The 13397-nt window shown below is 50.5% G+C and overlaps 5 protein-coding genes across 5 annotated transcripts; 4 read left to right on the forward strand and 1 right to left on the reverse strand.

Annotated features, from left to right (window-relative positions):
* Window positions 1-28: 28 nt before the first annotated feature.
* Window positions 29-1366, forward strand: EI90DRAFT_3093526 (uncharacterized protein). The gene is made up of 4 exons (XM_039062479.1): window positions 29-67; window positions 121-193; window positions 247-699; window positions 762-1366. The coding sequence occupies exons 1-4, from the start codon at window positions 54-56 to the stop codon at window positions 1131-1133; spliced, it is 912 nt and encodes a 303-aa protein (XP_038908040.1). The 5' UTR covers window positions 29-53; the 3' UTR covers window positions 1134-1366.
* Window positions 1005-3242, reverse strand: EI90DRAFT_3093528 (cupin-like domain-containing protein). Its single transcript, XM_039062480.1, has 8 exons — window positions 3104-3242; window positions 2900-2995; window positions 2627-2729; window positions 2338-2447; window positions 2026-2277; window positions 1880-1945; window positions 1259-1812; window positions 1005-1144 (listed from the first exon to the last, which is right to left on the reverse strand). Exons 1-7 carry the CDS (start codon window positions 3138-3140, stop codon window positions 1286-1288), a joined length of 1191 nt encoding a protein of 396 aa, XP_038908041.1. The 5' UTR covers window positions 3141-3242; the 3' UTR covers window positions 1005-1144; window positions 1259-1285.
* A 623-nt stretch (window positions 3243-3865) lies between these two features.
* On the forward strand, window positions 3866-5308 carry EI90DRAFT_3022997 (uncharacterized protein; the record flags this gene model as incomplete). Its single annotated transcript, XM_039057841.1, has 2 exons — window positions 3866-4057; window positions 4118-5308. The coding sequence occupies 2 exons, from the start codon at window positions 3866-3868 to the stop codon at window positions 5306-5308; spliced, it is 1383 nt and encodes a 460-aa protein (XP_038908042.1).
* An 897-nt stretch (window positions 5309-6205) lies between these two features.
* EI90DRAFT_663793 (uncharacterized protein) lies at window positions 6206-10096 on the forward strand. Its single transcript, XM_039067926.1, has 5 exons — window positions 6206-6655; window positions 6723-6930; window positions 6996-7357; window positions 7405-9408; window positions 9471-10096. The coding sequence occupies exons 1-5, from the start codon at window positions 6626-6628 to the stop codon at window positions 10086-10088; spliced, it is 3222 nt and encodes a 1073-aa protein (XP_038908043.1). The 5' UTR covers window positions 6206-6625; the 3' UTR covers window positions 10089-10096.
* Window positions 10097-10224: 128 nt separating this feature from the next.
* On the forward strand, window positions 10225-12302 carry EI90DRAFT_3147813 (uncharacterized protein; the record flags this gene model as incomplete). The annotated part of the gene is made up of 13 exons (XM_039065555.1): window positions 10225-10428; window positions 10504-10545; window positions 10613-10683; window positions 10735-10777; window positions 10832-10854; window positions 10906-10986; window positions 11044-11413; window positions 11464-11502; window positions 11549-11666; window positions 11713-12051; window positions 12105-12140; window positions 12192-12223; window positions 12273-12302. 13 exons carry the CDS (start codon window positions 10225-10227, stop codon window positions 12300-12302), a joined length of 1428 nt encoding a protein of 475 aa, XP_038908044.1.
* Between the last annotated feature and the right edge of the window lie 1095 nt (window positions 12303-13397).

Raw genomic sequence — 13397 nt, forward strand, 5'->3', positions numbered from 1 at the left:
ATCGCAAATGTCCATGGCTGTGCGTTCACACCCAACAACGTCTCGACACTCATATGGGTATTGTAGGGTAAGGACACTTCTTCGAAATAGGGATGGGCTCACAGAGACCGAGGATTGCAGGGTGGCACGATGGAAGAATGGTGGACAGGATGACTTTCAAGCACTCCTTGACAACATCATGAAAGGGTATATGGTGCGCGACGATCGTCTTCACCCGATGAAGCACACATGGACTTTTTTGCCTAGTGTAAACGGGAAGGGAAGTGGTCCATGACATTACATTCGTATCGTTCTGGTACTTTCCCCTCCCGAAGCATCTATACCGTTTCGACTTCAGCATACACATACGCTCTCCTCGAAGACGTTTCCATACCTCCTCCGAGTATCCAGCTTCCATTACCCCCCACACGTCAAGTCCCTGGAACGCCTCGACCTACTCGCACCCAATTCGTCACCATTCCCTCACCTGAGGCGCTCCCCACGTTACTTTCACAAATTTCGGGGAACTGGACTTCCTCGAGGCAAAATAACGCTGCTCACAGTGGGAGAGGCGTAGTGTTTGGCGTGGGGCCGCAAGTTTTGCTTGAGGGACATACGTACACCATTGCAGGTGACTGGGTTGTACGTGTTGGGAGCGTAACGCAAGGTCCTGGTGCTCCTGGGGGAGCCAGCGGTGCAGCAAGAGGTATAATCATTGAGGTGAGTACACCAAAATACCATGTACAATGGACAAAGAAAGATCTCATCCGCCGATAACGTAGGTAGAGTACCTTCCCCTGTCGAAACAACCGGCACCACAACCCGAGACCGGCAATGGGCCGCTCATTACTGAATTCCTTATGACGATCGTACCAAAAGCCTCTCAGCATCAGATCTTGGCTGTGGCCTTAAGCCCGCAACAGTGGGCCGAGATTCTCAAACCGGGAAGGGACGATGATGGGGGTCCAGTGGGGAAAGAAGAGGAGCAGGAGGCGGATAAGCAAGAGAACGAAGAGGGAGAGGAACTGGATGATGTCCTTTGGACGGGGGATGGAGAGGATGAAGCGGCGAAGGATGTTCATCCTACTCACGAAAGAGAACGACGATCGGCGTATCTCATCTTGAGATGTCTGCAAGGAGAGGGATTGCTGTAACCTATACGAATGTAAGTTCTTTTTGGTCCGGTTCAAGAGTGGGAGACAATAAGTACATGGACGAAGTTTATTGCTTCGCAGCACATCCTTTTTCTTGACCTAACCTTCTCAACATGTTCAACCAGATCCACCTGTCACCCCTCATTTCCATGTCATACCACCAATTCACAGCGATTACCACGCCTTTCCCACCCGCCTCTTCGCCCTCCTGCGCAACGGCATGCCACCATCCTATATACATATTGCATATGGCAATTATGACGTCGAGATCGCCGTTTGCTTCTCAATCGAAGCGAAAAAGACCCATGACGAAAGGACCTACCTGACGGGAGGTAGAGCGTTTCGCCCGCATGGACCCTTACGTGAACAGGCCTTGTTCCAGGTATTGGGGCGGTTGTGTCTGCTGAGGCCCAAAAGATCATGTTTTCTTCCACGCTGTTCATTGAATCTGAACATTCATCTGCGTCGCCCTCGATATCAACTTTGTTCGTTTCACTGGTCTGTCCCGTTTTCCTCGGATTTGGAGCTAGGGGAGTCAAAACTAGTGGACCGTCTGGCGAATGGCGGGTGTAGATTGCACGTGGGTAGAGGCGCTCGGATAATAGGTGGCCTTCCGTTGGAGGGAAGAGGGTGAAGTGTTTTGTTCCCCTGACGACGGTGTAGAGGTTTTCATACGGATCTTATCGGTTGGGTTTAAGGATGCTTCTGAATTGGAACGTCGAAGATGAGGGTTTGGAGTCACATACCAGAATGGACGCTTGTCTTACTCCGGTGATCGCCAATCCAGATGTTCACGGCGTCAGGGGGGTGTCCTTAAGGGATTATACATTGATTCCAGAGCCACGTGGACTCGCGAAAGCTAATGGAAAGCAACGAACGATCTCACACTCACCTAATGCCTGAGTCACCCACGGTACGTCCCTTGGCACGTCATCTTTCAAAGCCTCCATCTCCGATTTGGGTGATGCGGGATTTTGGGGATCATAGAGATTGCCGTTTTGAGATTGAAGATAACACACCTCGCTTGTGGAAGCACTTTGGGAAATCGCCGCGTCTGATTGGTCAGGGTCGCCCGAACCATGGGTGTACATTGACATTCTGGGAGCTGGATGTGGATCGACCTTCAGGTTAGCCGAGGAGGGATCTGGCGCCGTGGGACTTCCATGTGCATCAGCGCTGTATGGACAGGTAGCGCGGCGCCTACTGTTAGCGTGATCCAAGCGTGATAGTAATTGGCCGATCGTCAGCTTTTGGGTGTGAGGTTCTGCAAAATAGGTTGTGCCGTTAGACGCGTGCACCAACGCGTCTGCGCGGCTTCGTAATGCCGCATGCGATGGTGTGAAGAATGAGGCACATTCATGTCCCAGCGATGAAACCACACGTTATCGGGCGTGCACCCAGGAGATGGACACGCGCAATGAGAGAACGAATCGGATGCACGATGAAATGGGTTGGCAAAATGTAAGGCCGGAATTTGAAAATGGTGGACTTACCCATCAGGCGTGAAAGCCACGGAAAGCTCAGAATCTGCGAGCTTGTTTGAGAGATATTCATCACTCTGCCACTTGTTGAGCGCCACGAAGTCCTGGACGTCGCCTGTGGCGTGGGAAAATCATTGTAATTCCCGAAATGCGTTGAGTTTGAATTAAATGAGCGATTCGGAATATTCCGTGGCGGAAGGCACATCAATATATTTATTTATTTAGTGATAGCGGAGCAATATCGTTGAATCAGAAGCTCTCCAGTCATCATGATGGAGAACGCACTGAGAAAGAGAACAGGACGACCGATATGAACCAGACGGGAGAACTCGAGTTCACTTGGCGGTCGGCTCCACGTTTCGGTCGTCGTGCCATTTAGTTCTTTGTCAAACGATTGCAGTCAGATATTTGCAAAAGGGCCTGAGTTAGGCGAGAGCAGTGCGACACAGCCCCGGATCGAGAACCTCGTCAGCTCATGGTGATACAAACCTTGGTAGTCTCTTGAAATCTGGTCGAGGTCAATCATCAACAGTAGACTGGGTGCCTTTGTGCAACAGTTAAAGAAGCAACGAAGATCTCATTCAACGAGAAGCGCCCTTTAGTGAATCTCTTGATCAGTTGCCGTGAGATAACGCACGTGATATCAATGAATGTTCTGGTGACCATTTTCACCCCCTTACTCACTCCTGCTGTGCCTTGTTCCGCAAAGCGATTTGATTTCCTTTAAACCACGAGTGCCTTGTCCCCCCCGATCTTTCTTCCCTCTGGCCCACTATGCGAGGGGCGATGGGAACGACTTCGTCCCCCAACGACCTTGGACAGCTCCCGGTCTATCAGCGCCCGAGTTCTCATGCTTGGGACGTAAAAACTCAGGGTGTAATGGAACAATCCCCCGCCCCCCAAACCTCACATATTGAAGGAACCGAAGCATCTCCCTATCAATATGCCCCTATGGGTCATGATGCCCATCTACCAATCAATCATAGTGATAGGCCTGTGTTAGCGCGCCTACGGACACAATCACATGAAGAAAAGCAACAATCTTCCTTGTGTATGTATCCTGCGGGCGACAATCTTACCCACACTTCCCATCTTACATCGCCGTCATCTTTGCCCCCCCTTCCCACAAGCACTCACCGAACAGCCCCGGTGAGAACCCCCCGACCTCCCCTACCCCCCATCCCCATTCAAACCCACAGCCAGCGAGCATCGTCGGGCTGTCGCCAGGCGCAAACCATTCGCACTCCGTCAATGGATAGGCAATTCTCGAGACGAGACGCTAAGCCCATGGGCGCGCGGGGATTGAGGAAAACCGGCACCGTGTCAGGACCGCATTCCGAAATGTCCGAGGGTATGGCGCGTAAGGAGGCTGAACGATATATGTATCGAGCACCTGCGTGGGGTTCTACGAGCAATTCGACTGTCGAAATTGAGGACGTGAATGTGAGCATGCTTTCAATTACCATGTCTGCTCCTTACTCACCCTTTGATGACATACCACAGGCGCGGGCATCATCCTCAGAGACTCCTCCAGCTCATGTCATCCTACCCTCCTTATATGAAGGGGACTCTCCACAGGAAGAGGCTCCGCCATCGTTTTTGGATTCGAGGCTCGATCCTGTATATTCTCTGGATTCACATTTCTCCGATCTGTCGCTTAATCAGCGCGCCGATACTTCGCGCTTACAAACTCCCAGTATTGTAGAGGAAGATGATGTCGACGACGCCAACGAAGAACAGGAACACGAATACGACGATGAAGATCGCAATGGTGCAGTGCAAGTATTGACCGACAACAGGCCGATCATCGTCAACACACACTCTGCTCCAGCGATTCAAGGGAACTTCTCTGTTGATGCTTCGGCGAATGATCCCAATCCAGTGAGGCCGTCTCTAAACCCACATCAACGTTACTCTCTCCCCGTCTCCATGCACCAACCTGCATCCCATAGCCATTCCACTTTCGTCCCCTCAGCGCCACCCAACTTCATGGAGGAGGGCCCACGCATCCTCCCCCCTGCAGGACTGTTTGATCACAAAATGGCCTACGGAAATCAAGATCATCGCTCGGTACCGGTTTCGGCATTTTACAACTCTACGGTCGGAACTTCGATGATGAAGCTCGGCGCTTTTCAGAGTAAACCGACGAGAGATCGGACTGGGGGAATCACGGTTATGCCGGGATCGGATCGAGGGATGACGCCCAGTTTGAATTCGGGTGTGGACCCAATGAGCCCGCCAAGGAGCGCAAGTCCAACTATCTCATTGCGGAGTACAGGGAATAGTACGGGGACTGGAGTCATGGTTGATGGAAGTAATCCTCACTCGCCCGTCAGTGGAGGCACATCAAGCCCCGCTAACTCCACATTGCACGGCAGAACCGCCTCGGCTGTCTTCGGCGGTGTTCCTAGTTTCGGCAGAGGGATGCCAAGTCCTCACACACCACCCAACGCATATCCGCCTGTGCCTAATCGGCAACCTCGTGTACTAGCGCCTCTTGCACCGGGATTTGTGCCTGGGCAAACCCAGCTTGGGGGGAATCAACACCCGAATTTCACAATGTCACCGAATGCCGTCGCGCGCCCCAGTGGGGCTTTACTGCAGGGCCAATTTGGGCAGCAGGGCTTGCCGTACGCCGGACAGAGAAATGCGAATCTTTATGGGCTAGATACGGGATTGGGTCCCTGGGGATGAAGATGCTCTATTGGGCCCACCATTTTTGTTTACCCTCACCCCCACCCCACATGAGAGCGGGGATGGAACTATCCGTCTCATTACCACTCAAAAATCCCTTCCCTTTACCCCAAATTCGGTTATGATTCACACATCACTAGACTCAGTTTCACAGAGAATACCTACGTTCCAATCAGCTTATCTATTATAGGCCATACCCATGCCCCCATGCCCACCTCTTATGACAATCTCAAAAGTCGTATGCCCCACTTCAGCTTTTGTGTCCTAATTAGTCCATCACATGCTTCCCTCTTCTCTTACTCGTCGCCCTGCTCCAGTTTGTCCGGATTCTTCACGTCCCATCTGCTCTCATCCCTTTGCTCTCGGCTCTCGTTCACTTGCTTTATTCACGACCGTGGTTACGATATTCCACCCTACTTACGTTTGATGGGCTGCCTGGATTGTTTGGTTCCGCGTCTCAATTTTCATCTTTGGGTACTCTGATTTCCATTCCACCTTTTTTTTTCCTTTTTTTCTTCATCTCATTCTGCGCAATATCTCCCCCTTTTCTGATTCTGTCTTTGAGCCCCAGGATGAGCTCAGCTTCACGTTTACACATTTCTCAACCACCCTGCATGTACAGTGTAACGGTATTTTATCTTTGTGCTTCTTTTCAATGTTGTACGGTACTCTTTGGTGTTTGTCAGGTCTTGGGCGATCAATAAATACTAAAAATGGGCTTCTCATGACGATGGGTTCCTTAGCCAGATCACCTTAATGGCCGGTGTTCGCTACACCGTTGACGCCAGTTTGTCCATTCGCGAACTCCATCACCACCACCGATTATGGACCAGTCCTTATATCAGTACAAGACTCGATCTAGGAATTGGATGGCTTGTTGTTGTTGTTGTTTATTCTGGATATTTATCCTGCAAACTTTAGGCTGCTCGTGAGAGCGCCGAGGGCAGGGGTCGGAATAAATACACGAAAATAAAGTGAGAAAATAATAATCTAAGTCCGATTCGAGTGCTCTCATGCGTTCTGACGAGGTTAACTCCGAATGCTGCTCCACTTTTGAGGAATTGGATGGCTTCGGGTGATCAGGCGGTTTGCGAGTTGATTTAAAATTACTGGCGACGAGGAATGAGGGAGAGGTGTTCCAAAATTTATACACGATCAACGCTCAGTGAAGAGGTTATCCTGAAAGGAACAACGGACAAAAACAAGAGCTCTGTCAAAGCTCCCCGCCACTTATTCATTACCCTCTCGATGTAACTAGACTTCAATGCCGCTACGACGTGAGCAAGCGTGGGAAATTCTAGGGGAGTCGCCGCACCGATGGCCACCAGGGGCAGACGAAGGCAGCAGGTACGTTGCGCGCAAACTCTCAGTTCGGAGGATGCGAAAGGAAGTGAACTTTTTTCTGGCTCTATAGACAGCGAAGGGGAATCAGACTACTTTGTCGTCATTTTATGGTGGCAATAAATCGAGGTCTCAACAAGTCGCGTCCAATGATTCTTTGGATGGTGCCCAAATTGCCGAAGAGTCGCCTTTACTTACTGGAGACCCGAATGTAACGAGTGGGGAACGCGTTGGGGGAGAGCGTGTTGGCAGTGAGGACGATGTCCCTTCGCCGCCGTCTGGTGCGCTCGTGAACAGCGTCCGTATGATTTTTGTGCTCATCACTGCGTTGTTCCCCAATTGTCAGCACCACATTCGGGACTCCCCTCCATAGAGAAGAAGATCCATTTTCGTTCCGGAAGACGGCTCGTGTCTCTCTTGGATTTGCCTGTTCTTGAACTACCTAGCAGCTGCCGGCGCGTCGGTGGTGCTGAGAAAATCCAAATTCTGAAGCCACAGCAGTCGAAGGTTGCAGGGCCTCTTGACCGTTTGTTTAGGGACACTTCCGGGTCGGCCAGAGAGTCCTTCAAAGAGTCGGCGCCTGATCCTCTTCCGGACATTCGGCCTTCTATACCTGAAGTCCGTTCACCAGCGCCGGCGCGTCAGGAGAGCTATTCCCGAGAAGTCTCCATCCTCGAAGTAGACCCGCCCAAATCCTCTCCATTTGAGGTGAGTTGGCCGAAAGAAAGATGTTGACAGCTAATGATTTCTTTCAGAGGCCAATCACCATTTCGGATTCTCCTCCCCCGTCGATAAGGCAAACAACGAGGACCACTCATCCTTTCTTTCTGCCAAAGAAGTCAAAGTCTTTAGCTAACGAAGTGATCCACGCTGAGGATGATTCCCTACAGCTGGTGCAAACGACGTGTGCACCGAAAGATGATGCCATCGACCTCACGCAATCCCCAGTCAAGTCTTTGTCGCGCTCTGAACAGAAACTCCCCCGTTTTAAGGCGCGCTTCGCACCGAGGGAAGCACCTTGGCCTTGTCCAGGTATGCAGCACATACAGTCATTAAGCACAAACCCCCTGTCTGCGATGGCATGCCCATTCCCTCCAAGACATATCCAAAAGCATGACTCAGTCCCTTCTCCACCCTTCACTTTCCCCTCATCCAATCTTACCCCACCACCCAGTCCTCAAACACCACTTCACTTGGAGCATCGACCCCCTTCGAATTCAATACCGGATGAACATCTCATGCACCCAGCTTTATCCCGTTTGAGAGCTTGCCGTTCCGAATCTTGGCAATTCGCGCATGCGAGTCAACAATGGGTGGACAAGTATAAACCGAATCGTGCTAATCAAGTCCTCGGCAATGAACTCAATGCTCAGTATATCAAAGAGTGGTTGCTAGCATTGCGAGTCACGTCTCAAGGAGGGTCGTCTTCCCGGGGTAAACGACCGAGAACGACCATCCGTCAAGCAGTCGACAAGGTCCAAGAGCGCGCAAAGAAAAGACGAAAGAAGCATAGTGATGCATATGGCGATGAGGATTGGATTGTGGATACGGACGGGGAAGAAGATATCCCTCAAAGTGATATAGACTCTTTCCGGGAAGATTCATATTTATCGTCCCCAGTCCGTTCTACCCCCGGTCCACGCGCATCTCGACAACCACCGGAATTATCTCCCACGTTTGACTTCTCGACAAATCTTTCTAGCGCGCTTCTCCTCACAGGCCCTCATGGCTCTGGGAAGACGGCAGCTGTCTATGCCTGCGCTCAGGAGCTGGGGTGGGAGGTTTTCGAGGTCAACCCCGGCACTGGCAAGCGGAGCGGTTCGCTACTTGCAAGCTTCGCCGAGGGAGTTGAAAAGAACCATACCCTAAAATCCTCAAATACTCGTCAAACTGACTGTGCATCTGAGGTTGAAACGAAGAAAGGTGCTTTGGATGCTTTCTTCGGGGGAACGAGATGGAAAGCTGATAGAACTGTCACATCAAAGACGATTGCGCCGAGTCCGACTGATCTCGAAGCAAGTTCGGATGGTGTCGACACCATTAACATCCTAGATAGTTGCTCTGACACTGGCAGCGTTGTTCTGGACCTCCAACCTTCTGAACTTTTGGAATCACTTGCACAAGCTGACTCTGACCCCAAGGACGCAAACCAGTCCATAATACTTCTGGAGGAAGTAGATGTCCTGTTTCAAGGGGAAGGGAATTTTTGGACTGCTGTTGTCAACGTTATACGCGAATCAAGACGCCCAGTAATCTTGACTTGCAATGATCCTTCCCTCGTTCCGGACTTGGAACTTCCACTCCAAATGACACTTTTCTTCATTCCTTGTCCCGTGGACCTTGCCACTTCGTATCTCCGATTCCTCGTACAAATCGAAAGCGAGGATGACGTATTGCCGGATTCCGAGGTGTTGAAGCACCTGTATGACGATACCAAAGCAAAGAGGCTACCCTTCAATTGGCCTGATCAGCCTTTGCATCCTGTGCCTACAGATGCACCCGTTCAGCCAGACTTGAGAAAGGCGATTATGAATGCGCAGTTCCTTTGCAACATAGCCTTTCCCCACGACTTGCCGTCTGACACCGACTACCTGGATTTATTCCATGGAACATTTAGTCCCCGTAATTCCGTTATCAATGGCGCGGGCGCTAGTCGACAACATCCCAACTGCCACGAAACGCTCAAATCTTTATCTGTGCTATCCGAGGCTGTATCTCTCAGCGATTGCATCGGCCGTCGTCCAGCAGACCAGCTTGAAGTGAGTGTCCAAATGGTGCTATCGTACAAGTTAAATGTTATGCTCATCTCACCGACATTAAGGCATGGGACATTGATTGTTATGGCCTGACACATGATTCAAATCCGGAGAGCCAACAATACAACGCAGAGCATGCTTTCGGACGTTTCCAGTTGTCGAAGCCGCCATACCCAGAAACAGCCATCACCATTCCCATTCACTATCATACCGAGAGAATGGCAGCCACGCTACTTGCCGACGCGACAGACATTGCCTTGCGTTTAGACCCGACAATGCTAGGTTCTAAAACCTGTGGCAAGCACCTAGACCGATTACTCTGGAGCCGGACACTGGAGCTTGCTGATTCACGAGCAGAATACCAGGCGCAAATCTTGCCTAGTATGGAAAAACTCCTTGATTTATCATGCCCCTTACTTCCCCGCCCTGAGATATTCCTCGATTACATCCCATGTCTTCGGTGGATGGTACGCATCGAAGATGAAGAAAAGGCGGAGGAGGCACGAACGCTTGCTTTAGGCCAGGAGGCAAATAAGACGGTGGGTGGAAGGGTTACAAGGAACAGCCGGGCTGCTTCTGGGCCTATTACGCAAAGCAAAAAGTTCTTCGTGCGGTTGATCCCGGTCAGCGAGGATCAACTACGGGCCTTACGAAATAGTGGGTTTAGATTGGACCTCACGTAGTTACAGTCTATTTTTATTCTCTTGAGATGGTTCATATATTGGATAACCAATTGTTGGCGAGGAACATGCATTGAAATTCGCACATTTTGGCGCGCGCTCTTTCTAATCGCGTGATCTCGAGGACTAAGTTCTCATCATGCGAAGTCACCACACCCTGAAGCTGTTGCAGAGGCCTAAAAGCCCGCTGGCGTGTGTGCACTGGATTGGAGAGAGAGCGTCACATTCCACATCAAGTTGGGAAGTCAACCCGCCCTCGGATCCCGGTTTACAGTTCTACCGGAATCGTCAGCTGGAGTTGTTCGCAGGGAGAGAGACTAAGCGGCTTTCTCTTCGACAGTTGGTATGGATTTGACTTTCCCATGAATCATATACGTTTACTCGAACTTTGGCACTTGTGATCCGATCACGAATACAGGTATTCTTTGGACGAGCCATGGATCCCGAGCGCCTCCTCAAAGTAAATGCACGATTGACTCGGTGGTACCGAATCTATGTCTTCTGATGAAACGAACCACTTGTGCTAGAGCGCAAACTATGTCCGACAGGAACTGCCTGTCCGTCTCGCTCACCGCATTCGTGACATGCAAGCCTTGCCGTAAGCACGTGTGGAAATCATTCTTCGCCGCAGATATTGACAGCGCCGCAGATTTGTAGTAGTGACCCAAGATTCTGTCGCTCAAGTCTACGAGGTATGCTGAAATTCACCAGATGGAATGGGCCAATCCTCACATAGATGGTTTCAGCTGTACTGGGACGCGTTTGAGAGGTCAGAATTACGCGTTCGTCAGAAGAGAGTTGTATACAACGGTCTCATCAGGTTCCGTCGATTCCCGCCAGTCAATGACCTGAGCCAAAATGAAAAGTTTTGCGCTCTGTTGAGGACACTGTTGGATGCTCAGTAGGTTATCCACTGTCCCTATTTAGGGGAGTAATCTAAACCCCATGCGGACTCCAGCGCTGGCGTGATACCCCGCCTCTCTCTAGGATTATCTCTTTCATCGCATCATCTCTCTCCAGATCACCTCGATTCCTTCATGAGAAGAATGCTCGTTTCGCGCATATCACGGCGAGTTCTCGCGGAGCACCACATTGCTCTTACCGAGTCCCTGGAGGGAAGTACAAGTGAAAATTCAAGGATGGGAAGCCCGCCTGGCGATCACGTAGGAATAATCTATACCAACCTTAGTGTGCGGAATAGCATCGACCACTGTGTGTCACTGCTCAGAAATGTGCATGAGGCAGAAGTGGCGAATGTAGACAACGTCATTGACTTCCCAGACGTGATCGTTGACGGACACATCGATGCACGGTTCTCTTACATAAAGGTATCTTCAGGTAAGATCGCAATGAGCACAGCTAAATTGACGTTCTACAGGAACATTTGGACTATGTCATCTTTGAACTTCTGAACAATGTAAGTTTATGGTTGTAACAGAATTGCGATCTAATGCCTATACCAGGCCATTCGGGCAACGCGCACCTTCAAGTATCCCTCCGACCGGGAATCACGACAACGCAACGTCCGCGTAACAATAGTAGCATCAACTGATGACATCAGCCTAAGAATTTCGGATAATGGTAAGTTACTCCTCAAGGGTTCGAAGGAGTTACTCATTTTTTTCAGGTGGTGGCCTCTCAACGCCGGACCCAACAAGTCTATATTCATTCTCTCACTTGCGTAATGCTGCACGCCTTGAAAGCGAGCGACTCGGCGCTTTGAGAGATGCCGTGGATGCTAGTTCGCATCTGAAGAGAGGCATAGTGGGGACAATTGGGGAACAACTGAAGCGGTTACTCCCAGTAGATAAGGCGGCTCAGATTCTAGCTCAGCACGGAGGATTAGGCGCGGCGGGGCTCGGAACTGGTGCCACCGAAGCAAAGCGCCTGGAATCCAGTCACGATCGGGGGCGTGAGCGGATAGGGCTTGGCTTGCCAATGAGCAACATATATGCAACTTATTTTGGTCAGTAGTAATGGGCTCTGATTTTACGGTAGTCACTCAACATCCCAATGCAGGGGGGTCATTGTCGCTTACATCACTAGATGGATGGGGTAGGTACTCCCACGAGACTGTGATTCTTCGCATTAATTCTCCATTAACAGGTACAGATGTGTACCTTCGACTACCAAAACTTGTGTGCAGAGTCCATTGAGGCGGTGAAGTAAATGCTGACGTTCTGACAGGGCACCAATCTTGAAGGGGTAGAGGTGTGAAGCAGGAAAGAATCTTATTCACAACCTACTTGCTCAGTCATAACCTAGTTACCGAAGCTGCCTCTGAACCAGGAAAGGGATGGGTTTTTTTAGAATAGCCTTTTAACGCAGCGATGCACGTCCTCAAAAGGGGGTTCACCCTCTACTCAACCTAGTGGCATGTTGGCTTCGATCCTGCTCATGTCCCTATGTTCGCATCAACAAGCCCCCATGTGCAACGATGCTGATAACTCTACTCCACGAAATCTGGCTACCACCTTTGGAAGCCCGGTTTCCAGCCGTGCCGTGCACTGAGGGGAAACGCGGCGTTGTAAACAAGCGATAAAAGGGTGTCCTACCCCACGAACAAAATGTTTCAAGCACTATCTTCCTCCTTTGATCCAACAAGAAGGTACCTATCAATACATACATAACAATGAACAGGACGCCAACCACATCAATCCACAAATTCCATCCAGTTCGAACGGAGTACACTGTTAATATTTTGCATATTACATAAATTTCGAATCACTTCAGCCGATCGGTTAACAATATCGATAGAGGTGCACCGAGAGTCTGGAGGCTTGCTGACGAACGCGCAGAAAAGCCCCCCATAGATTATATATGATCAATACTACAAGTGTGACGCTTCGAGTCTGTACAATTCTGAACGTGTCCAGAACCGGGTACTTTGAGCTCGTGCATGCCCACCATTCGTGACAGGCGGCATAGGCCATCCAACCTCACCAATCCCGCGTCTCAAGCACGGAGAATTGGAGCTAACTCCAATTATCCCGACTCACAAGCACAAAATGCATTACAGGTATCGAAGTGAAGAGGAGACCTTCCCGTAAATGGACGCAGCTTGCACGTAAGTCGCGGCAACCAAGCTTCGATTGTCTAATCCCCCAATCCATGGCATCCTAAAGCGCACCAGCCGCGCACAGTGAATCTAGCTCGCTACAAAATTGGAAAATCGTTGCAATCTCCATGCTTATTCTTGAGCCTCAAATTCGTCTGCAATCACGCAACTCCGGGCCTCCATACAGAACTAGCGAGCCTTCGTGTCTACATATGCGGCGCAGGGCTGAACCTAGCGAGGCACTAACAGGCAGG

This window comes from Cantharellus anzutake (genome assembly GCF_015039405.1).
Source record: "Cantharellus anzutake strain C23 chromosome Unknown EI90scaffold_187, whole genome shotgun sequence".
Taxonomy (NCBI): Eukaryota; Fungi; Basidiomycota; class Agaricomycetes; order Cantharellales; family Hydnaceae; genus Cantharellus; species Cantharellus anzutake.